Source organism: Alnus glutinosa, chromosome 11 (genome assembly GCF_958979055.1).
Source record: "Alnus glutinosa chromosome 11, dhAlnGlut1.1, whole genome shotgun sequence".
NCBI lineage: Eukaryota > Viridiplantae > Streptophyta > Magnoliopsida > Fagales > Betulaceae > Alnus > Alnus glutinosa.
The window spans coordinates 2102972-2128836 of NC_084896.1; the positions used below are offsets into that span (position 1 = coordinate 2102972).

The 25865-nt window shown below is 37.5% G+C and overlaps 1 protein-coding gene across 1 annotated transcript; it reads left to right on the top strand.

The window, feature by feature from the left end:
* The first annotated feature begins 8583 nt into the window (after positions 1-8583).
* On the top strand, positions 8584-24934 carry LOC133882077 (G-type lectin S-receptor-like serine/threonine-protein kinase At1g11330). Its single transcript, XM_062321181.1, has 7 exons — positions 8584-9093; positions 9193-9294; positions 23320-23552; positions 23659-23869; positions 23965-24202; positions 24300-24447; positions 24555-24934. Exons 1-7 carry the CDS (start codon positions 8607-8609, stop codon positions 24861-24863), a joined length of 1728 nt encoding a protein of 575 aa, XP_062177165.1. The 5' UTR covers positions 8584-8606; the 3' UTR covers positions 24864-24934.
* Positions 24935-25865: the final 931 nt, after the last annotated feature.

Below are 25865 nucleotides of genomic sequence, written 5' to 3' on the forward strand. Positions count from 1 at the left end.
TAAAAAAGGGGATAATCGTTGTGATTTGTGAGTTGAGTTATTCAAATATTTTCATGTTTTGAATTTGAATATCGGGCCTATTAAGTTGAATTTATGAATAGAATGCAAGAGTAGGGTGTTTGATTTGGTTTGGTGAATTCCGATACCTTAGTGTTTGTTTTATAAATTGTTCTTGTTTATTTTAAATTTCGTTTTTTATTTTGTTTACAAAAAAAAAAAAAAAAAATCCACCTCTTTGGGTCTAGGTTAAAATTAGATTAATTTAAATAGAAATTGATTTTCGTTTGTTTACACACACTTCCCTGTTGATACGATCTCGTACTTGCGCATGCACTATGCCGCTTGCGAGTATTAAAATTTGCACATCATTTTACATACCATCAGGGCAGTCCATAGGTCTTCCTTAGCTTGAGGATTTACCGTCCTCTAGTTTGGGGCGCTTAACCATACAAACTTCCCACTTCGAACATATGTCGCTCCTAGCCAGCGAAACTTCAACCCACTCGTGCAAATTGGCTGCAACGTCCCATTAAATTCGACTATAACCTTCTCTCCGATGGGTATTGTCTAAAGGGCATTTGGAGAGCCTACATCTCTTATGTGAAAATTGCCATCTATATCTGTATTTAAATTAAACAGATGTCAAATATTAGAAACAATATATATACACACCTACCTATCGTACGAACTTGTCGACTGTCCAATAATATGCCAGAATTGGGACCTTGTGCCATGTCATCCACATGTAGCACTATTGGAGTATCAAGATCACGAGGAGACTCTACAAATCCAGTGTTGGCTGTATCCAATGGTGTATGTGGGCTGTCAAGTACGGGCTCCTCAATAAATACACTCGGAGAAGGTGGGCGAGTGTCTTGTGTCATCTTATCTACAAACTGAGATGGTTGTGACTCAGGTGTAAAAAGTCGTGTTGGGATCCGCGTATAAAGTCTCTTCCTCGAAGCTGATGATGCCATATCGGTCTACAAAATACACAAATAAATAAAGTGTCAGATTACATGGAAATATAAAAGCCGCTCAACATGTTTAATATAATTTGAAATCAGCTTATGTTTATTGAGAAATAAATAGTCATACATGCATGCTACTTTTATTGTGGTTGTACTACTTCGATTGCAAGTACGTCGCTACGGGCACATTGAACATCTACATAGTCAACATCATTTGGATCCTGATTAACGTTCAAGTTCAAAGGCTCACTCTTATGATAGTTGAGACCTTCATCATTGTTCCCTTCCCCCTGACCAATGTCATACACGTTTCTTGGTTTAGTCCTTAATATGCAACACCAGTCTGGGTTCCTGTCGTCATGGACATAGTACACTTGTGATACCTGTGAAAATAATACGTACAGATCATCCAAAATCTTCTCTCCTGTATGTATCAGGTTTTTGAAATTCACAAGTGTTATACCATACTCATCCTTCGACCATCCCCAATCCTTTCTAATGTCTACCCAATCAAACTTGAATAGCACATACCTCATCGTGTCATAGTACTCTACTTCGATTATTCGAGTTAGCTTTCCATAATAGGTATTGTCATCAACTGTCGGCACACACATGCCACTGTTTTGGGTTGTTTTTCCTTCATCTTAGGCCACAGTTCGAGGTTTTGAATTTACTTGGAGAGGTACTAAACTAATAAGTTAATAAGGATTACGTATTAAATATAAGGTTAAAATGAGAATGCCGTAAAATGGTAAATAGCTTAAATAACCTTAAGACGAGAAAAACAAAATAGTGGTATTATGGGAATACCTAAATAGACTTTAAAGTCAATTGGTAAATGAATGATTTAGTACTTAGTTCACTTATCTATGTACACATAGTATTATAGTGTAATAATGGACTAGGTTTAAGTATTGTATGTGTATACGAATATATGTATACATATGCATATACATGTATGTGACTTAAATATATATATATAATACTAACTTGGTGAATAAACAAGAAACTATAAAAAGGGATTAACAATGATAACATGTTTTAAAGATAATAAGTGAAATAAAATGTTAGCCTAAACCTAAATGATAACCTAATAATAGTTTAGGATACTTAACTAGACCTAGACACGGGTAATGTGGCGTGTGAGCAAGCGGATAGTTTATGTGTCATAAAGTTTAGGTTCAATAGCATAGTCTAATGTTACCAATGTTTGCAGGCCTGTGTCATGATTGGAGATGTAGACTTGTTCTCCAATGTAGAGTTCAAGTAACGAGAACATGGGGAGTATTCGAGTCAAGAGTCCAATGCAGCCAAGGTGGGTATTCCACTCATTGAGAAAATATATATTTTTATATGTATTGGATTGATAAAAATATATATATATTGTTTATGAATCCGAACCAACCATATGATGAAATGTATATGCTTTGAGATGATTTGTTTAGTTTCGATTATGTTTAAACTATATCGATGATGTTAAAGAGATAGTGTATGAGTGAAAAGTATTGAATAGATTTAAAGTGTTAAGTTCTGCGGTTGAGATTTAAATTATTCAAATTGTTTGAGAACATGTCATGTTGAAATTGTTTAGATTTTATAAAGAAACTAAGTTTTGAATGACTTCGAAGTGTTGGGTAAAATGCTGGATTTGTTTAGTTTTGAGAGGATGTGATTTCACAACTGCATGTTTTCAGCATGATACAATAGTGAAATATATACTGGTCAAGCACGGAACATAGAGCATGTAGTATAGAGCATACATATCAGAGTAACAGTATCAGCAGAGTAACAGTATCAGCACATTGAGGTAGTATCAGCAACACATTGAGGCATGCATAACATGTATAGCATTATTTTATGAGTGATGTTTTTATGCTATGAGTAGTTTTGCTAGACGTATTGGTATGCATAAGAGTCTTCATGAAAATATCTTATGTATATTTTTATCGGATGGTCACATGTGTTAATAGCATACATTGAACTTGAAAGTACATGGATACATGACTGCCCAGGTGCGAGTAATGGCATGTCTATGAGTAGGAAGGTTGACTGTTCTTGTTCATCAGGAAAGACGTGTAAGCATGATTGAGTGTAACTCTAGTGCTCTCATGATCTACAGACGTTCAAAGCACGAAGCTGGAATACGATTAGAGATGGTGTTGTGAGTGTTTTGTTGAAGGATGTTATCCTAGTACGGAAGAGTAAGATGCCATGTTCTTTGCTTAAGACCTATGTGTATACGTGATATCTGTGATGGAGTGATCGTGTGCACGTACGTCTGAGTGACCGTTGAAAAGTATTATTATAGACGGGTCTATATGTAGGAACTTCCAAGGAGGGATGTCTGGAACTTCTACATGTTTTCACAGCTATATAGTATGTTTAAAATGTTTTCTGAATAGACGGTGTTTGCTACATTAGCTATTGGTAAATTGTGGCTAATATAGTGCTCGCACGACTAAAAATAAAATGAAGGTTGGTTCTTTGTGAAAACTCAGTTAGTCTTATACCACTGAGGTCTTAGTGTGTTTCATGCTAAGGCGGTGAACTCATTCTTTTCACCTATGCGGATGTGGATACCACCACAACCGTGTAGATGATGTTTCTTTGGCTGCAGGTACTTCGGTATAGTCGGTGGGTTGGTACCAGTGTGCTTGGGATATTATGACTGAAGCTCACCGCGACGGTTGTAATTGTCGGACCACGGGTTGTCCACTATTTTATAGGTTTGGTATAGCTTGTGACGTTTGTGTCACATATTCTTTGTAAAGTCATAGTTGTTTTGTAAATATTGTGTTAATAAGACTCATACAGATAGACGTTAAATGGCTCTTTGATGTAATTAATTTGTGATAGATGTATAAGTTGTAATTTCCGCTATTCAGATTTATGTTTTCCGCTGCATAGATAGATATATGTCATACTCTGATTATCAGGTACATGTTATGGGGCATGTGCCATATGTTGGCTGAGCGACACGTAGTCGTGCCACTGCGATGACTCGTTTTACGTTTTGTAAAAAAAAAAGGGGTCATCACAGCTGTGTTGTTTGTTGTTTTTTTATTGATTTTCTGGGCTTATGTGTTGTATTCTTCTCCCCCTGTTTACCCCTGTTTTAGTGTTTGAGTCCTTATGACTTAATACACGTTTCAAATCACCTTCAATGGTGACCCCGACTTTGTGGCATCCGTACCTCAAGTTATTGGGCCCGCATCTTCGGAAGCATTGCCCTCGTGTAATTTCATTCCTAGTTTTCTTTTTGGGTTGCTTAGGCCCTGTTGTGTTTTTTATTTTATGATGTAATTTGTTTAATCATGTATCTCTAAAAAAAAAAAAAAAAAAAAGTGATTAAAGAACAAGTTGTACAACTCCTAATGAAAATAAAGACACCTGCAACCGTGGTGTCCTTCACCACTAGGTACTAGGCACTAACTTGTCACTCGTGATTCTTGAAATTTGAAATTAGAATAAGAGTAATCACTAGTCCTTCACTAGTCCTTTGTCCTGACTCTGCCCACTAACTATTAATTGTTTAGCTTTTATTTTATAGTATTATATAATTTTAATTTTAAAAATTGTTGATTTAATCTGATTTTTACAATATAGAACAATAATTAATTCGGAACACAGAAACAATGTAAAACCACTCAAAACAAGTCGCACTTTTTGAGGTTAGTTTTCTATGCTCAATTCCTAATATAAATGATGTTGTAATTTGAATATTATGGTTATTGAATATTGAGAATATTAGTTATTATAGTTTATAAGTTTAAAAAATTAATTTGAGAATTTGACACGTGAAAGCTATTATATTCTATTGTTTTTTTTATGTAAATTTGTTAATTTTTAACTTACAAATATTTTTTCTTACTTTTTAAAGACTCCAATATAACCATGTAAATTTATTTGTAGATAATGGGAAAGCCAAATATAATACTTGACTTTTTCAAAAGAAAAAATGCACAAAGTTCAAATGCCAATCTTGGTGATCGATGCATCATCCCCAATTTCTGATATTGTAGTTTCTGCAAATTCTTCTAAAATAAGTATTATGAAACACTTATTTTGTATAATTTATTTTGTTTATTTACTTTTATTTTTATTTTTTGTCAAAAATGCCTTAGCCCCTGCTCAAAATATTTTCTAGCTCCGTCCCTGATGACATGTTCTCAAACAATTTGCATAATTTAAATCTCAACTGCAACACAAACTCAAACACTTTAAATCAATTCAATACACTTCACTCATGCATCATCTCTTAAACATCATTGATATAATTTGAACATAATCAAAATCATTCAAATTATCCAAAACATATATTTCATCATATGGTCGGTTCGGATTCATAAAACAATATATATTTTACCAATCTTTTAATTACATAAAAGTACATTTTCTCAGTGAGTAGAATACTCACCTCAGATCGCTTGTACTCCCAATTCCAAAAGACTCTAAGTTCAACCACAAAGTGCCGCTAAAAATACAATACGTTGTATTATTTAGTATTCTAACTAATAACCACCCTATGTAGCATTTTGAATCGCTCAAAAGCTACATTACTAATTTACCCATTAAATCCTAAAATTTCTAAATATTTTTCCATAATTTCTAATTACTTTCTTAAACCCAATATTGTTAACCCATAAAAGCATTACTTAGGGTTAATCACACCACAAATAACACTTTAACAAAATACCCAAAAGTTAAGGTCTATACAAAACTTACCAAAAGTTCGCCAAGCCAAGACCAAATGCTCAGGAAGCTCCTAGCAACTTCAAACCACACAAAATCTAAAGAAAACACTAAGTTAAACTCATTCTTACAAGATTTATTAAAAATCTCCAAAAATGTGAGTTTAGCGATTTACCTCAAAACGTTCGGTCAAAACGTAGATTGGGCTTCGAGGATTACATTACCGAAGTTGGATCTAAGATTGAACGGCTGGATTTCAAGAAATCACGGTTTTAAGGTGAAAAACCGTAGAGAAATGGGGGAAAAAAAAAAAAAAAAAAAAAAAAACCAAGCTGCTAAGAAGAAAAAGGCGTTTGGCCCTTTTAATATAGGTCCCATCCGGACGGGCCTTAAGTGCCGTCCGGACACACATGGAATGAGTTGTCCGCCTCACTTACATGAGGCATCGTACGGATGAGCCTATTGTGCCGTTCAGACGCACCACATTATTTTAATATATATGTATATATTTTTTATTTACTGTATTTTCTTTTTCCTTTCTAATTCATTTCTTTCTTTTATATAATTTATTTCTTTGGACCATAAAATATTCTCTGCGCCTCCTACTATATTTTCTGGTTGTCAAATTAATCTGAGTCATTTATCTATTAAATTTTATTCTTAAAATGATAAATAATATTCAAGACATCACAACATCTCTATGAAGTGTTAGCTAGTGATAGGATACATGCATCTTTATGAGAGTAGTTTATGTTTATCACATTTCTTTATAACTCTATATAAATTTATAAGGTTGATGAATAAAGGAAGCAAAGATTATTAATATTCAACTCTTGACTTGATTTTGTTTGAAAAAAAAAAAAAAAAAAAAACTCTTGACTTGATTTGAGAGGTATTAAGATTTTTCGAACTACCTTTATCTATCCGATACGTATTTAAGTAATCAGGCAACTTTGTCACAAGAAAAGTCCGCTTTCTTGCATGCGTTCCTTCTTGGGAAACTTGAAAAGTCCAAAGGCAAACCAATGAGAGAGCTAATCTGGCTGCGGCTCACAATTCTTATGGATAGACTAATGATTTAACAAATTGTGTTGTTTGTCAATGTGGGTGTGACCCACCAAAATAACACAATACAATGTAATTAGTTAAGAGAAGAAAAAAAAAAAGGTTAGAACTAGACGATGACGAAGATTTATCGAATATCAAATCTCTTTCAAGCTTTAAAGTGCGTTTGACACTGCGATTTTGTAGATAAAAAGTGTGATTTTAAATTAAATGCGAAAAAAATGAATCGTTTAAAATTGAGTTTTTAAAAAATTGTGCCTCTTCAATTCCCAAATAAGTGGGTGCTTTTTTGAGAACACACAATTTTAAAGAATACAATTTTAAAAATCATATTTTCAAATCGCTAATTTTAAATCTCATTTTTTTAAATCGTCTACCCAAACAGACCCTTAGTACTTTTTAATGTATTTCTTATGCTTTTGCATTTTTTGCTTGAAGAAAAAGAAAAAGAAATGGAAGATAGTGGGAAAAAAAAAAAAGAAAAAAAAAAAAAAAAAGAAAGAGAAGAATAGTTATGAGTAGACTAAAACAGTATGAAAAGTGTCATAAATGTGTAAGAAGCCATTATATAATTTTTATTTTAATTAATTTTGATGGCTTGCTTAAGAACTTTTGAATTTGAGCTTAAAATATTTTAATAGACTTATTTATTATAAAAATTATTTTGTGATGTTCAAAATAGGTACATGACAAAAAAAGATGTAAGCGTTTTCCAAACGATCTGTAAGAATTAGTCAGCAATCTTTTGGAAGTGAACACTGTCACAAGAGAATCAGAGAGCCCATCTTGCCTGCGTTCCTTCTTGGGAAGCTTCAAAAGTCCAAAGGCAAGCCAATCAGAGAGCCCATCTTGGTCCAAAATGGCTGCCGCCATTTTCTACAATTCTTATGGGTACACTCCTGGAACCCTCCTTTGTATTCTTTTCTTTCTTCTTGTTTGTTGCTCCTTCCCCTTCTTCCTGTATTGCTCAGAGAAAAAAAAAAAATTAAAAAAAAAGTCCAAGTTTTCTGTAACTACTCACTGCGATACTGCAAGTTATAGAGAGGGATGGGTAGCATGACGAGTAAGCCATGGCTCTTATTTGTTCTGCTTCTAATCCTCTCTTATGGCAGAGCATGCTTCTCCATATCTGGTGATACCCTTTCGCCAGGTCAGTCTCTTTCTGTAAGCGACACCTTATTATCTCAAGGTAGCACTTTTGAGCTCGGTTTCTTCAAACCAGGTGGCAGTTCATCGAAAATCTACCTGGGCATATGGTATAAAAGGTTTGATGAGAAGGACACTGTTTGGCTAGCAAATAGAGAAAACCCTTCGTCTGACCCATCTCTCTCAACACTTATCCTCTCAGAAGATGGCAATCTACTCCTGTATGGGAGTTCCTCCAACATCCCATTTTTGTTGACAAATTTGACATTTCCCGGGTCAAATTTAACTGAAGCAGTACTTCGTGATGATGGGAATTTTGTTTTGAGGGATAGGTCGAACCCGTCTACTATATTTTGGGAAAGTTTCGACCATCCAACCGATACATGGCTGCCAGGTGCTAAGCTTGGGATTGATAAGGTTACTGGAAAACCACAGAAGCTCATTTCATGGAAAAATAAAGAAGATCCAACACCTGGTGTGTTCTCGTTCGGGTTAGACCCAAATGGAAGCAATCAATTTTTCTTAGAGTGGAACAGATCCCAAATCTATTGGAGTTCTGGAGTTTGGAATGGAAAAACTCACACCTTTGCCTTTGCTCCTGAGTTGACATTTTTCAATGTCTCCAACTACAGTTCTGTGTCAAATGAAAATGAAAGATATTTTACTTATTATTTTTATGATCCTTCTCAGCGTTCTAAATTTCTGATGACGTCTACGGGAAATCTCCAGCAAATGGCGTGGCTGTCTGGCCCTCAGGATTGGGATATAATTTGGGATGTGCCGCTTAACCAATCTATCTATGGTTTGTGTGGTGCATTTGGAGTGTATCGTAAGAATATCTCTAGCCCCTGTGAATGTTTAATTGGTTTTGAACCATTTTCGACGGACTACACCAGTGGAAATGATTGGTCAGGTGGGTGTGTGAGGAAATCCTCTTTGCAAAAATGTGAAAATAATACGTATGCTAATGGCAAAAAAGATTGGTTCATGAAGATACCATTCCTGAGATTGCCCGGTAATTCAAAAGCATATTCGGCAGCGAGTGCTAGGTATTGTGAAGTGGCTTGCATGAATAACTGTTCTTGCACAGCTTATGCTTATAATAGCAGCGGGTACTGCATGATTTGGGAAGGAGCTCTTTTGAACTTACAGCAACTCTTAGATGGTGGGGAGATTATGTATCTCAGACGTGCTGCAGATGAGCATCAAAGTACCAAAGGTGAAAAATCTACACAAATTTATGCCATCTTTCGTTATGAACTATTACTTCATTCTCTGTTATGGTTGAGCTAATAGTGATTCTTGTCATCATAATCAGGCAAAAAATGGAAGGTATGGGTAGCTGTGCTAGTTCCAACAACAGGGCTTATCTTATGTCTTTTCATTTGTTTTTCAACCAAAGGAAAGCTCAAACGCATAGGTAAGTGTAAATGTTCTAACCGTACATAGAAATCACTTTAAAAAATTACAAGGAAGTCTATCTTAATCTAAGACAATAAAAATTGTGACAAGACATCCATGTTCTTAGGAACGTCACTTAACACACTTTTATAATGGCCCGACAATGAAAAGCTATTAGCATCATTAGTTGGTGAAGATAGTGTTTCAGGCTCCTGTTTGTGGGGTCCTCTTACAAATTTAGTACTGTAATGTCCTACCTTTTACAAAAAGGCGTCAGTGAAAATTTTGATTTTCACGTGACATTACGACATCATCAGAGTTAAGAATTGGCAACGGAATATATTTTTTCCTTAACAACTTAGGAACAAATAACACATTAGAGCTGATTGAATTACCTCTAAACATTTATTAAAAGTCATTTAACACAACACCAAACATATTACAACAAGTGTCACTAATGACACACAAATATACAGGAAAATTCTACTGAAGCATACATACCACAAGAAGTAACATACAAGTGTTTACAATGAAATACAACTAACTATATAAACATTATCTTTAAAATCTTTAAGCTAGCATAATCCAATTCTTCATCTTCTGAACTTGCATCATTAAATATGAGATTGCGGATACCTCCACAATCTCATATTGCATTTGTGTGAGTCAACAGCCTTCAATAATATCATGACATACTGATTTACTTAAAAGCATACAATACAATAATATGATGACTGTCATATATACTTATGCACAATCTCATTACAATTCCATTTTTCTCATTCATTAGTGCCAAGGGCCTCTAACACAGGGTCTATCTATTCATTGGTGCCAAGGGCCTCTAACTCAGGGTCTACTTCATCTTTGTTGCCAAGGGTCTTTAACCCAGGGTCTTTCCCTTATTATGAGCCTACGCTCCATGAACTTGAAGCCTATATTTCCCTTATTATGTTATTGCAAAATAAAGTGACTTCTAATTTAACGTGCGTGTGTGCAACGTGTAACAAAAATATTGTAAAAGCGAAATTTAAATGATACAAATATTTTGTTAAGGAAGTGGAAACTCAATTCAGAGAAAAACTACTCCGGGGCAGCCAAACCCAGGATATCTAGTATTCAGAAGACAAAGCTAGTTACAAAGCAGTAGCACTCACATACTCTTATGTAGTGGTCGTACCTTGAATTCTGACGTGTAACTCAACACGAATGCTTTTCAAACTGAAAAATGAAATTGACTTCTAAAAATAAATACCAAGTGTGTGCAATAGTGTGCAATAAAATATCAAAATGTGGAATTAAAAGAGACAGATATTTTGTTGACGAAGTGGAAACTCAATTAAGAGAAAAACCACTCCGGGGCAGCCAAACCCAAGATATCCACTATTCAGAAGACAAAGTTAGATACAAAGTAGTAACACTCACATACCCCTGATGCAGTGGTCGTACCTTGCTCTCTAACGTGTAGCCCAACATGAACGCCTCCCAACTAGGTCTCCTACCTGAAGGGGTCTTCAATGGAATCCTTTACCTTAGAGCCAACCCCTAAGATAGACTTCAATTTAAGCACAACAACAGTACACAACAATGGCTATAGAGAGAACATATCAGCTCCAATAATCTCACAAAATACTCTCTAAGCTCTAGTGGAATTCAATACCGAATTCTTGCAGTTCTCAATGCCCAGGGACCTCTATTTATAGGCTGAGGTTCAAATGGGCGACTGCTGTGAAATATACGGGCGCAGTCCGGACGGTGGACGTTGGCCGTCCGGACGGACAATTGTGCGACCAGAATTTTTGAGATTTCACTGAAAATCTTTCCTATTTGAGAGCCACGTCCGAAAGGTGAGGCATCGTCGTTCGAACGGTCGCACGTCCACTGCAAGTAATTTCCATATAAGGGTTCACTCGTCCGGAGCATGGGGAGCATCTAGACACCCCATATCTGCTGTGCGTGCGTCTAGACCATGAAAGGCAGGCGTCCAAACGGTTGAAGTTGAATCCGCAATTTCCATATCTGTTGAACGCGCATCAGGACCATGCTGACAGACGTCTAGACGGTTGAATTTGAATTGCGATTCTTGCCTTAAGGAGAAGCGCGTCCAGACGGGAATCAACGTCGTCCGGACGGTTACAGCAATCTTCCCATATATGATTTTGGAAAGAATCTGAAGCTTGGTAGAGTACTGAGAGGCGTCCGGACGGGCTGCTAAGTCGTTCGAACGGATGCAAGCTAGAACAGAAGCTTCTCGATACAGTGAAGGGTCCGGACGGAAATCCACGTCGTCTGGTCGAATGATGCTTGGTCTGTCGGGTGTCCGGACGGTATGGCATGTCGTCCGAACCGATGGAACAGTGGATAGATGGGCGACCGGACGGGATGACACGTCGTCCGGACGGCTGACAAGGAACTTGAAATCTTGACTTGCAAGCAGTGCAGAGTCTTCTGAAACACTTCTGAATAGCGGAATCCCTGTTAAAAAGCATCTTTACAAACAAATGATTTTGTCCAACAGAATGAGGCCAATTACAAACTAACAAACTCCCTCTTTGGCCATTCTGGGACAAAAATCACTTTACCGGGTTGGAAATACATTCCCGGTCCAAATAAAAAATTACTCTCCTTTTTTGTCACAAAGGGACAAAGGGTAAAATAAAGTAATGAGAAAAACCACACAACAATTACCCCCCCTCAATGTCTCAGAAGTACAAGGGTAAACAGAGTAATAATATCCACAAACAAAAACTTTCTAAAATCCAAAACAATAGGAAAATAGAGAAAAGTCTGCAAGTGACCCAAGAGAGAAACAGAAATCCTCCAAGTACCCAATCCTGCTAATCCATTGAAATCAAGTAACGGAGAGAAATCCGTAAAAGCTCGATTTGTACTACTTCAGCTTCTAGCTTCGGAAGCTGGGAACCATGGACTGAAAAATCTTCAATCTCTTGATTTTGCAAAGCCTGAAATTGGTTATCCGCAGATTAACATCCTCTAAGCAACTGGTCTGCAAGATAACTGAAGAGATTCACCACTGAACGTCTAACTAATGCAGATCTGAGGGAATGCTACGGAAGGCTCTACATGAGCTGGGGGAAAAAGCTCATCTCAAATCCCAAGACCTTTGGAAATTTTGAACATCCGACTTCAACAATAGTCAGTTTTCCAAAGGATCCATCTGTCATATATTGAGCTGAGAGTTGCTGGACAACATATTCCTGAAAGTATTTAATAGAAATCTATCCAAACATAACACCACAAGGAAATATTAGTTCCAAAAAAAAAAAATGTGGTGTTATAACAACTTGCAATTTGGATGCGCATGAATTACACAAGCAAATATAGCAATCAAAATAGTACAGATATAACAATATCCACCCAACACACAGACAGAATAGGATTTTCATGCACACTTTCTCAAGAAAATATCCCAACAAATATTCCAATATTTTAAAAACACAAAAACTTAAAAGAATAACGGAAGACACAATGAAGATCATGGAATAAGAACAAATGTGCAAAGAATGCCAAGTCTCAGGAGAAATCTGCGAGAAAAACACACAACATGCCATTATAAAACAATAAAAATGCAAAGATGTGTGTATGGCAGAAAAAGAGACTCAAGTCTTAAACCTGTAGAGATCCCGTTCGGACATGTCACTTAACCGTCCGAACAACTACTGCTCGGACAGCATACGGTAAGACTGCGCTCGTCCGGACCTAAGAAAAGGTCCGTCCAGACGCTTCACACTGAAAATCTGAAACTTGAGAAAAATTTGCAGAAATAATAATTTTCCCTAAAGTTAGCTTTAGAACACGCATGTATAACAGCTGATAAAATAGTCAAATAGCATTGCAAAAATATGCAAAGATATAAATGAGAGCTAAGTATTCAATAAGCACAAATTTCCCTACAAATAAAAATTTTAAATAGATTACTCAACTCATGTAATGCGTGTGTATATGAAGACTTTCTCAATAAGGTATGAAATTCACTAATATGACAAAAAGCAACAAGATTTTCCAAACAAGAGAGAAAATCAATGAAAGATCAACCAAAAATCAAACCTTATCTTACTAGGGTATAGCCACCTTCATCTGATACACTCCCCCTAAGATGCAGCGCCTAATTGTTTTACTTGTACCATGAAGGACAAGGTAAAATTTTACTTGCACCATGAAGGGCAAGGCATATTGCAAATTCAGCACATAAGCAGTGAATATACAATTAAAGCGTAGAGTTCATATTATTTATTTATTTTTTTTTACTGCTTGATTCTTATGGTTCTGCAACCTAAAGAGAATGCCAGAGTTTTTAGGTTCTAGGTTCAACTAGCATTTGGTCAATTTGACCATCTTATCAAAAACATCTCTCTCATTAGAATTTTCAGAAGCAAGAAGTCAGAGAGGAAAATAAGTACCTTAGGGGAGCCTTGGATAGTGTACATTTTCATTGCATGAGGAAAGTAACTATCTATCATTAAGATGCAACAGGAAAACTTAGCAGATATCATGCATAACTCTCAATCATATATAAGCATATTTAATTAATGCACAATGAACTGAGATATTAGGCAAAAACACATGCAATATCTGAAAAGCTATCAAGAGAAAAAAAAAAAAAAAAAAAAAAAAAAAAAAAAAAAAAAAAATTTATATTATCCCCATTTTTTATTTATTTATTTTTTGTTGAAAACCAATAAATAGAAAAACAACAAAGACATGATTATGGAAAAGGAAATGACATCTAATCCCAGCATGTAAGGTAAAACCAAACCTGTCCTCATGGAGAGAGGTTTAGAAATACCAAGACAGAAAAACAGCCGCCCGACGTGCTTTTACTGTCATCCCCAAAAAAAATATCTGCAGATATTTCTCAAGATAGCAAGAGAAAATATGGGGGGATAAAATAAACAGTTCCTCAAACAGAATGCAAGGCATGAATAAGATATGACATGATAAACAATGCAATGTAAACATATCTGACATGCACTAGAATTTAGGAACCAAAATCCTAGGCATGAGAGACCTCACCTACTAGGTGAGTCCACTCCCCCTCAAGAGGTGAATGGTCTCATCATTCTTGACCCATACCTTCTTAACTCGTGGAGATGGTTTGCGGGTCATGTCCATGTTGGCCATACTCCTTAGCATACCTTGTATTAGGCTCAGCAATCCTTCATAGCCATGGCTGCTATTGGGCTTCTGTGACTTTCTCTTGTAGCGTCTTGATTTGTTCTTCTTTAGTTTGCCACTTTGATTGGCTAGAACAAACTGCTGCTGATGTCGTGGAGCCTGAAGTGTCGTAGGGAGTAGAGTGCCTGATGTAGCTCTTGTTGGCAACTCCTTCTGAACCTTCGACTTCTGAGCCTGGAGCTGTGGACATTTGAGTCGAATGTGACTGGTGATGTCGCAGTGATGACAGGTGGGCAAGCTTCTTTTGTTTGAATGCTTCTTGACATTCTCTGCAGAATTATAGTTAGTATTCTTACAAATAACATTGCCCTTACCTTTTATATGTCTCTTATGCGGAAGGACATATTTTGATGAGGAAGAATCTTCAACTTCACTTTTCCTCAAATCATCCTGCTTAATCCAAGGCCTGTGGGATCTCAACAAATAACAATTTAGCCTAATATGACCAATTTTCCCACAATTGTGACAAGTAGGAACAAACTTACCTCGTGTTCCTTATTCCTTGGACGTTGGCATCACATGATTATTTAAGCAAGAATTTTCTAAACAAGCTGTATCTACTATCACAGGCTTAACATCAATAGAATCTAATTCAGAATCAAAAGCATGTGAAGTAGAAGTACTCATATCATCAACAATTAAAGCAAGCTTGTTAGAAATATCTGAATGAATACAAAGCATGCTTTTCAAATTATCACTTGAGAATTTGTTCAAAATATTTTTTGATTCCTTTAATTTATTCTCAAGTGTACCAATAATCTCAAACAGCATGGTATTCTCAGATTTCAAAGAGTCAATCAAAACATGTGATTCAGATAACTGAACAATCAAAGACTTTTTTTCTTGCTTCACCTTTATGAGATCTTTTGGAGAAATAAGTTTATCAAATTTTGCAAAAACTTTAGAGAGCTCAATATTATAATTTTCTTCAAATGACTGAGAGAAATTCATGATAAAAGGTGTAATAAAAAAAATAGAAGTCATAAAGAGATGTGGAATTCAATACCGAATTCTTGCAGTTCTCAATGCCTCCCAACCAGGTCTTCTACCTGAAGGGGTCTTCAATGGAATCCTTTATCTTAGGGCCAACCCCTAAGATAAACTTCAGTTTAAGCGAAGCAACATCACACAACAATGGCTATAGAGAGAACAGATCAGCTCCAATAATCTCACAAAATACTCTCTAAGCTCTAGTGGAATTCAATACCGAATTCTTGCAGTTCTCAATGCCCAGGGACCTCTATTTATAGGCTGAGGTTCAAATGGGCGACTGCTGTGAAATATACAGGAGCCGTCTGGACGGTGGACATGGGCCATTCGGACGGATAACTGTGCGACCAGAATTTTTGAGATTTTCACTGAAAATCTTTCCTGTTTGAGAGTTGCGTTCGAAAGGTGAGGCACTGTCGTCTGGACGGTCGCACGTCCGCTGCAAGTAACTTCCATATAAGGGTTCACGCATCCGGACTATGGGGATGGTTGTCCGAACGATTAGTCTTCAATACGCAATTTTCATATCTACTGTATGTGCGTCCGGACCATGAAAGACAGGCGTCCGGATGGTTGAAGTTGAATCCGCAATTTCCATATCTGTTGAACGCGCATCCGAACCATGCTGACAGACGTCCGGACGGTTGAATTTGAATTGCGATTCTTGCCTTAAGGAGAAACGTGTCCGGACGGGAATCCACGTCGTTCGGACAGTTGCAGCAATCTTCCCATATATGATTTTGGAAAGAATCTGAAGCTTGGTCGAGTACTGAGAGGCATCCGGACAGGCTGCTGAGTCGTTCAAACGGATGCAAGCTGGAATAGAAGCTTCTCGATACAGTGAAGGGTCTAGATGGAAATCCACGTCGTCCGGTCGAATGTTACTTGGTCTGTCGTGCGTCCGAACAGTATGGCACATCGTCCGGACGGATGGAACAATGGACTGATGGACTTCCGGACGAGATGACACATCGTCTGGCCGGCTGACAGAGAACCTAAAATCTTGACTTGCAAGCAGTGCAGAGTCTTCTGAAACACTTCTGAATAGCAAAATTCCTGTTAAAAAGCATTTTTACCAATAAGTGATTTTGTCCAACAGAATGAGGCCAATTACAAACTAACACAAACAAGTTACCTACTTGAAGGAGTCTTCAATGGAATCCTTTACCTTAGGGCTCCTCCCTGAGATAGACTTCACATGAACACAGTACCAGCACTTTGGCAACGGCTTGAGAGCAACTGGATCAAAACAATAACTCCTAAAATATACCCTCTAGATGATAATCTCCTTCTGCAAAATTAAGGAAGCAATAAAAGTGCTCACTGGGGGTGCCATCCGTTCTCACTCCAATGCTTTAGTCAGTTTTCTGATATAATAATGATAGGGCTTCAATAATGATTTTTTCAGCTAGAGAATACCTAGAGGTTGGCTTGTTTTTATACTAAAGTGCTGAGACGGTTAATCCCTTGAAAGGAGGGAGAGCGCCTCTCTGATTGTGGTCTAGGAAGTGTGGATCCTGCACATCCCGGACTGTAAGTCTTTTGATAATCTGGAGCATGTACACCCACGACCGGATTGGGGGCCTCTTTATGGATCGTGGCTGAGTATTTCGGATTTTCGTGGTTTCTCGCTCTTTGACAGGAAGTGGGTTCAGCCTTATATTAGACTCAGCTGGTAGACCTTCTTTTTTGGATTAGGGGTGGGCCTTAGTTGGACTTTCAGGCCTACTTCCCTTTTGATAAAGGTTTTCTGAATTTTAAACTCGTGGGACCAAATTCACTTAGGTCGAGCAGACTGGTTGGGCCCAATCTTCTATAGTGGGTCCGTTAGGGCTTCGGGAATAACAAATTCCCAATAATTACCCCACAATTCTCTTGTTTCAATCTTAATTAATAAGAGAATTAAGTATTTAAATTCATTGAGGTTGGAATTCCAAACGTGTCTGCTGCGTAGTTTAGAATCTTCTCAAACACTGAGTAGCGTCCGGATTGTGTTGCCCTATCGTCCGAATGGATTCATGCTGTCTATGCTGAGCTGTTCATAATCTTCTCGAACTGATAGGCGTCCGGACGCTTCCACTAGGCCGTCCAGATGATCAATTGGGGATTCGACTTTTGCTGAGTTGTAAACTGCGTAAATTCTTCCAAGAGTCTGGAAATTGCTTTTTTGATGCTTGTGACATTGATACTTGTCATATTAAGGCCTTTTCATAGTTGAGAAATGAACTCTGAATATTCTAGAAAACTCTGGATAAATACGACATCCCTATTTCAGCAGCACACTTACATGGTAGTGATTTTGTCAACAAAATGTAGCCAATAAAACTAACAGAGAACTCTACAATGAAGTCAGCTAAGGCTTGCCTTTTGATCGCAGTTCTCGGGTGGAACTCAATGTCAAATTCCCTGAGTTCAATCGCCTAATTGACTTGTCTTCTCGAAAGGTTGGGTTTCTACAGTACCTTCTTCAGCGGATACTCGGTAAGGACACGAATAGCATGTGCCTGGAAGTATGGCCTTAATTTTCAAGCTGAAATGATTAAGGTGAATGCCAACTTCTCTATCCGATGATATCTTTCTTCTATTCCATGCAAGGCTCGACTGGTAAAGTACACTGGTTTCTGTGTTCCAGATTCTTCGCGTAACAAGGCTGAGCTGACTGTCGAAGGGTAGACGGCCAAATAAAGATATAGTATTTCTCCCTCTAGGGCTCGGCTCAGCATAGGAGGGTTGGCAAGATACTAATTTAGCCTCTGGAAGCCTTCTTCGCACTCTTCACTCCAGACGAAATTCTTTCGCAGAATCTTAAAGAAGGGAAGGCATTTGTCGGTCGACCAAGAGATAAAGTGGTTTAGAGCCGTGATTCGTCCGGTCAACTGCTGCAACTATTTGGTGGTCCTAGGAGATTGCATATCGAGGACTGCACTAACTTTCTGGGGATTGGCTTCAATGCCCTACTGTGAAACCATGAACCCCAAGAATTTTCCTGAAGATACACCAAAAGCACACTTGGTCGGGTTTAGCTTCATCGTGTAGCCTCTCAGTGTGTTAAATGTTTCCTCAAGATCCACAATATGATTTGCAGCTCTTATGCTTTTCACTAGCATGTCGTCTACATACACCACTACATTCCTCATGATCTGATCTCGGAATATTTTATTGACTAGCCTTTGGTAAATGGCTCCAGCATTTTTGAGTCCAAAAGGCATCATCTTGTAGCAGTTGAGTCCTCGGTCGATGATGACCGAAGTCTTTTCCTAATCAATCTCATTCATATGAATTTGATTGTATCCGGAGAAGGTGTCCATAAAGCTGAGTAACTCATGTCCTGAGGTTGAATCGACCAATATGTCCATCCGTGGGAGGGAAAGCTGTCTTTGGGACAAGCTTTGTTTAGGCCGGTGAAGTCAACGCACATTCTCCACTTGCCTTTAGCTTTCTTCACCAGCACCACATTGGTGAGCCAGTCTAGGTAGTCGACTTCTTGGATGAATCCAGCCTGTAGGAGCTTTTCTACTTCTTCATGTATGGCCTGGTTCCTCTCGAGAACAAAACTTCTTCTTTTCTATTTAATTGGTCGATGGCTCGGATCTACATTCAACCTGTGTGTTAGTATCAAGGGATCAATACCTGGCATATCCTCGTGGCTCTAGGCGAATAAGTATGCATTATTAAGGAGGAAAGCCACTAAGGATTCTTTGAGTGGAGGAGCTAACTAAGATCCGACTTTAATACTTCTTCCTACGCTTCCAATCTCAAATTTCTCCAACTCCTCAACCGGCTCCCCTGACTATGATTGCTACTTGTCCTCCCCCTCAAGATTATGAGGGGACTTCTCAAGAGCATCCTTCAGTGTGATGTTGTAGCACTACCTTGCTACCCATTGATCTCCCATGACTTCTCCAATTCCTTGCTCAGTCAGGAACTTCATTTTCAAGTGTGATGTGGAAGTTATGGCTTTCAGCTCATTTAGTGTCGTCGTTCCGAGAATCGCGTTGTACATTGAGGGTCAGTATATCAACAGGAACTTGACCATTATGATTTTTTGCTTTGGGTGCTCCCCTGCTATAACAGGGAGTTCGATGGAACCGACGGGGAATACCTGCTCTCCTGTAAACCCCATTATCTTATCTCGGCTTATATCCATGCGTAGGAACGCCGACCAATATAGTATGGGGAAAGGATACTCTCGCATAATCTTCATCCAAGAAACCCACCACTGGGGCTTCTTTCTTCAGGGACTTGCGGGGTCTGTCAACCACCAAAACTTCTCACTTCTTCAACAACATAGCGTAAGCCTTCCGGTCGGCGCTAGTCTCTCCCCCTCCTGTAAATCCTCTAGATATAGTTTGAATCTTGGTAATGACTCGATCTGGCTGCCTAGCACCTCTACTTCGACTTCTTTCTCGCCTTGGTTCTTCTCTCCGAGGCTCATCTCTCCTTTGGTTGAGATCTCAAGGTCTCTCTTCCCAATGCCTCTGTGGGGATGGAGCCCGTTTCCTCTGGTCTCGAGGAGGAATATTACCAAGCGGCCTATCTCGATTCTACCCAAGCTGGGCTCAGTTGTCTCTGAGGAAGCAGACAAGCTTCCCGTTACTGATGAATTTCTCGATCAGCAGTCGTAAGGCAATGCAACCGTCAGTAAGATGTCCTACTGCGTCGTCGTAGGTGCAATACTTATCCTTATTTTTCTTTATTGGCTCTAGCAAAATCTTAGGAGGGAGCTCATAGTAGGGATTCCTCTTTACTTCCATGAGGATCTCATTGATAGGAGCGTTGAGAGGTGTGAAATTGTAGTCTTTGAACTGCTTGCGGGGTACCTCGGGCGCCTGCTCGGATGGGTCTTCTTTTTCTTTTTGGGGTTCTGGGAGGTGGAGGCTTGAGTTTTTCAAGAACCTATCATGGCACGGAGTGTTTCTTCTTGGTTTATGTATTCGTCTACCTTATCCATAAGCCCCATTAGATTATCAAGCTCTCTATGGGTGAGGTCAGCCATCAGTGGCCCCTCGGGTCGTAGCCCTTGAAACAGGGCTGAATGCACCATTTCGTCAATGGCATTCTCAACAGATGATTTGGCCTGGTTGAATCTCATAACGTAGTCCCTCTGGGACTTGTTTTCCTGTTGGTGCAAAGACAGTAAATGTCAGGCTGGCCTTTTCCATACTCACCCCCCCAGGAATTGGGTTAGGAACTTTCGCCCTAGGTCATCGAAGTTATCAATGGACCTTGGCGAGAGTTTCCAGAACCAATCTCGGGCATTTCCGGAAAGGGTCAAGGGGAAGGCTCAATAGGCCACCTCAGATGGAGTCCCATGCAAAGCAAGATGGGCTCAGTAGTTATCTAGGTGCTCGGTCAGATCTTCGGTCTCGGTGAATACAGCAATGCTCGGGACTTTGAACTTTTTGGGAAGGCAAACTGCCAAGATCCGACCATGTAGCAAGTTGTCCACCATAGAGGTTTTGCCTTTCTCCTGCTGGTTCATCTCCTGTTGGAGGCGGTTGTACTTCTCATATAAGGAGGCTACGACCTCGCTTAACCTCCTCCTTTTGTCCTGATAATGGTCCTCGTCATTGTGAGAGACATCCTTGGGTGCTCCCTGGCTCTCGTTTCTACTGGCATATATGTTGCTCTCCCCATCATAGTTTTCATCCGACTCTTCAAGGATTCGTTCTCCCTGAATTTGCCCCAAGAGCCGAAGATTTTGCTCGATGAGTGTTGCCATCTCTGGGGACATCTGGGCAATTCGGGCCTCCATAGCTGCTACATGCTCTTGGGTCAAAGGCATTCCCTCAAGTGGAGGGTTGTTCCTTCCGGATTCAGAGCCTCTTGTGCGCACCATTACGGAGTGTATATATATATATATATATATATATTGTGAAATGGTAATAAAATCGCTCCCACAAACGGTGCCAAATTGTAGTTTCCGATTTGGCTACACAAGCTTTAGAAATGGATGGTCATCTCCTTATGCAAAATTAAGGAAGCAATAAGAGTGCTCGCTGGGGGTGCTAGCCGCTTCCACTCCGTTGCTTAATTCAGTTTTCTAGTATAATAATGACAGCGCTTCAATAATGATTTTTTCAGCTAGAGAATACCTGGAGGTTGGCTTGTATTTATACTGAAGTGCTGAGATGGTTAATCCCTTGAAAGGAGGGAGAACATCTCTCTGATTGTGGTCTAGGAAGTGTTGGATCCTGCGAGTCCCGAAGTGTAAGTCTTCTGATAATCCAAAGCATGTACACCCACGACCGAATTGGGGGCCTCTTTGTGGATCGTGGCCAAGTATTTTGGATTTTCGCGGCTTCTCACTCTTTGATAGGAAGTAGGTTCAGTCCTGCATTAGACTTTTCTGGCGGACCTTCTTTTTGGATTAGGGGTGGGCCTTAGTTAGACTTTCAAGTCCACTTCCCTTTTGATAGAGGTTTTTCTGAATTCTAAACTCATGGGACCAAATTCACTTAGGCCAAGCAGACTGGCTGGGCCCAATCTTCTATAGTGGGCCCGTTTGGGCTTCGGCTATAATAATTTCCCAATGCTATTTAAATAAAAAAAATCCACTATAATACAATTTTTTTTCCATATAAATAATTTTAACTTTATATCAAAACAATCACATTTTATTATCACTCCAAAAAAAAACCCTCTCCCAATATGAGGGGAGGGGGTTGCCAAACGAGGCCTTAGTTACCTTTGGAAACTAGCATTCCTCAGTGGTTGAAATTTGGTGATTGGGTCGGCTCGATATATTTTGAGGCTTAAGACAACAAATTTAAGTGAAGCATTTAAAAAAAAATTAATAATATTTTATTTTTATTTAAAAATTGTATTATACTTTTATTTTTATTTATTTAAGTGAGGCTTCTTCTCCTTTTTTTTCTCTTTTTTTTTTTTCTTTCTTTCTTTTTATCACTGATCAGCTGTGGTCATATGGAATGATTTTAATGCCTTGAATAATGAGTTGTTGGAAAATAATTAATGAAATTGTAGAAGAAGAGAATAATTCAAATTTGAATAAGACTTGAATAGGGAAATTGAGAAAAAAAACAAGGAAACTTATAAAGAAAGGAGTTTATAATTGAATAAAATATTTTTTAAAAACTTTCTATCTTCTTAGCATTTAATAATTTTTTTCCCTTTTTATTTTGAACATTGGACTTGTGTAGCATAATTTATATCTTTTTAACGTTTGGAATAAATTATATAGAGGATTGCTAGAGTATCTTCTGGCGTTCTCCTGGTATTCTCCTGGAATGGCATAAATGTAATTTTTTGGATTAAAAAATTACATCTATACCATCCAAAAGGACATAGATATAATTTCTTAATTACATCTATGACATTCCAGGAGAATACCAGGAGATGTTTTAGCATTTCTCAATTATATATTATTAACATTGAATGTTAAAGCTGTTCAATGTTCATTACAAGGCCTAAAAGTCTTTACCCACAACGTAATTAAATATTACTATCTTCATTCTCTCCACTATTCCGAAGAACATTATGTTTTAAGCTGGAGAATTGGTTTTATTTAAGAATGTCTTTAATATTATTTGATTATCTTATTTAATGCTGTCAATATATTGTTTAAGATTTATTTCAAGAATGGAATGTTGGAGAATAAGTTTTTAGGAAAATTTAATGATATTAATGCCCTTTTAATTACTTATTACTATAATTAGGAGCCTTAATTAAAGAATATTGAGTATAATTAAGCCTTTAATTTTTTTTTTTTATAAAAAAAAAAAAGTTTATTAATATTCATTAACTGGGGGCCTTAGATGACCGCCTAATTTGCTATAGGGTAGAGCTGGCCTTGTTTGGTGAACCTAATGATGTGATCTCATTGGATTTCCATGTATAGTGACCAATTCTTATCAAACAAGAGAGAAGGCTTCAAACAATAATCTACTATTATTTGATTTCAATACTGAGCTCGATGCAATCAATGAAGAAATGAATACCAACAATAATATGAAGAAAAGAGAGAAGGATTTTGAGTTACCACTATTCAGTTATGAAAGCGTATCAATTGCAACTAATAATTTTTCAGCTGTAAATAAGCTTGGAGAAGGAGGTTATGGACCTGTTTACAAGGTACGTAACATTTTTCTAATGAATGTGCTTTGAACACTATCAAGAAAACCGACATTAGTGGTAAATCTTTATGAAAGTTTAAAGAGCTTATGGTTCTCCTTCATAGGGGAAATTACTCAGAGGGCAGGAAATTGCAGTGAAGATGCTTTCAAAAAGATCTGGACAGGGAATTGAGGAGTTCACAAATGAGACAATACTAATTGCAAAACTTCAGCATAGAAATCTTGTTAGAATCTTAGGTTGTTGTATTGAGCGAGATGAAAAAATATTAATATATGAGTACATGCCCAATCAAAGTTTGGACGTTTACCTTTTTGGTGAGTGCCTGTTTATGTACATATGTGTTTTTATTTTAATCTCATATGCTTCTAGGTTCTTAAGGACTAATTTCCTTGTTGTACTATTTAAACAGATCCAATCAGGAAAAAGGTGTTAGCTTGGGAGACACGTGTACACATTATTAAAGGGATCGCTCAAGGGCTTCTTTATCTTCATCAATATTCAAGGATACGAATCATACATAGAGATCTAAAACCGAGTAACATTCTCTTGGATAGTGAAATGAATCCAAAAATATCAGATTTTGGCATGGCTCGAATAGTTGGAGGTAATGAAACAGAAGCAAACACAAACCGAATTGTTGGAACTTTGTAAGTATGCAATTTATTTTACATATGATTTTTACAATTGCCAGTTAAATTCTTTTAGCAAGCTACTAAAAGAAGTTTACTAAATTTTGAAATCCAGTGGATACATGTCTCCAGAATATGCTATAGATGGTTTATACTCAATAAAGTCTGATGTGTTTAGCTTTGGAGTATTGCTCCTAGAGATTATAAGTGGCAAGAAGAATACTGGCTTCTATAACAGTAGTTCACTCAATCTTCTTAAACATGTGAGTATCTTTTATATCCTCAATTTCTTTATGTTTTACCTTAGTCTTATAAATTGAAATGCTCTTAATTTTAAGAAAAAACTTACATTTATTTGATATGATACCAGGCTTGGGGGTTGTGGGTATATGATCTAAGCTTGGAGTTGATGGATCCAACAATAAGTTATCCTTCTTCCAGGTCTATTCTATTGAGATTCATTAACATTGGACTTCTTTGTGTCCAAGAAAGCCCGACTGATCGACCTACCATGCTTGATGTAGTCTTAATGATTAGCAATGAACGTGCACCTCTACCTAAACCCAAGCAACCAGCATTTACCACAGGCCGGAACATGATGGACACAAATCCAACAATTGACACTGCAAGAAATTGCTCAAATAATAGCGTAACTATTTCAATAATGGAAGCCCGATGATTTGTCTCCTATATCAAAGAAAAGAAATGTTGTAGAACCAATCTTTTTGTTTGATTTGTATGCACGTTGATATATATATATATATATATATGCTACGTAGCCTACATGTCACTAAATGTTGTCTTGGTTCACTCATATCTTAGAACCAATCTTCTTGAAGATTTTGATCCATATATCTAAATTATGCAATATACATAACTGCAATGATGTGAATTTCTACAAAAAGTATATTCACAGCTATATCATGTAAATTTCTACTATTATCGACGATAAAATTTTTCCAATAATTACACAACTATTAATCAAAGCTCTAACTAAACACCCAATTGAAATACAACATGGCACAATCCAATAATTCTAGCAAATTGGTCCTCATAAATTCAATCAGTTTTCCAAAATATACCATTATAAACGTACTTTGCCCTATTAGAGGCAATACTCCAAAGTACTTTGCCCTATTAGAGGCAAAAAACATACAAAAGTTTTTGAGCGGGTTTCAACCAATTGTAGATACAGATAGATACTATAAAGTACGTCTCGATCTTTTCTAAAACTCTACTATTTTTTACCAAGCTCCAAACCTCTTATCTTAACTGAGCCAATTATATCGTTGTATTGAAAACTAAAGCAATGAAAATTAAAAATATACCTAAACTTCAATTCGTTTCTTTTTAAAGCAATGAGAAGCAATAAACGTGAAAAAAAAAAAAAAAAAAAAAAAAAAACTCTGTTCTCAATGTACAAAATTAACACATTTGTTGATAAAGAAAATTGATAATAATATTGATGGGAAAAAAATTTTATTCCTGTTAGAATATATTTAGAATATATTCTGGAAGTTTGAATTTGAAAATAGAAAACGGAGGCCGGTGGTGAAGATTGACGGACCCTGCCGAAGGAGACAAGAGGCTAGCGGCATTCCCATCCAATTATTTATATTTCAATCTAAAATAGCTAACCAAAGCCTACTTTATCTAGTTTAGCTAATGAATTTTAAAAGGC

Excerpts from the sequence above, each read along its gene's own strand:
- LOC133882077 (XM_062321181.1), top strand. The coding sequence starts at position 8,607 with ATGGCGTGGCTGTCTGGCCCTCAGGATTGGGATATAATTTGGGATGTG. Across the intron at positions 23,553-23,658 it reads GTTATGGACCTGTTTACAAG|GGGAAATTACTCAGAGGGCA; the intron begins GTACGTAACATT and ends TCTCCTTCATAG. Across the intron at positions 24,203-24,299 it reads AACCGAATTGTTGGAACTTT|TGGATACATGTCTCCAGAAT; the intron begins GTAAGTATGCAA and ends TTTGAAATCCAG.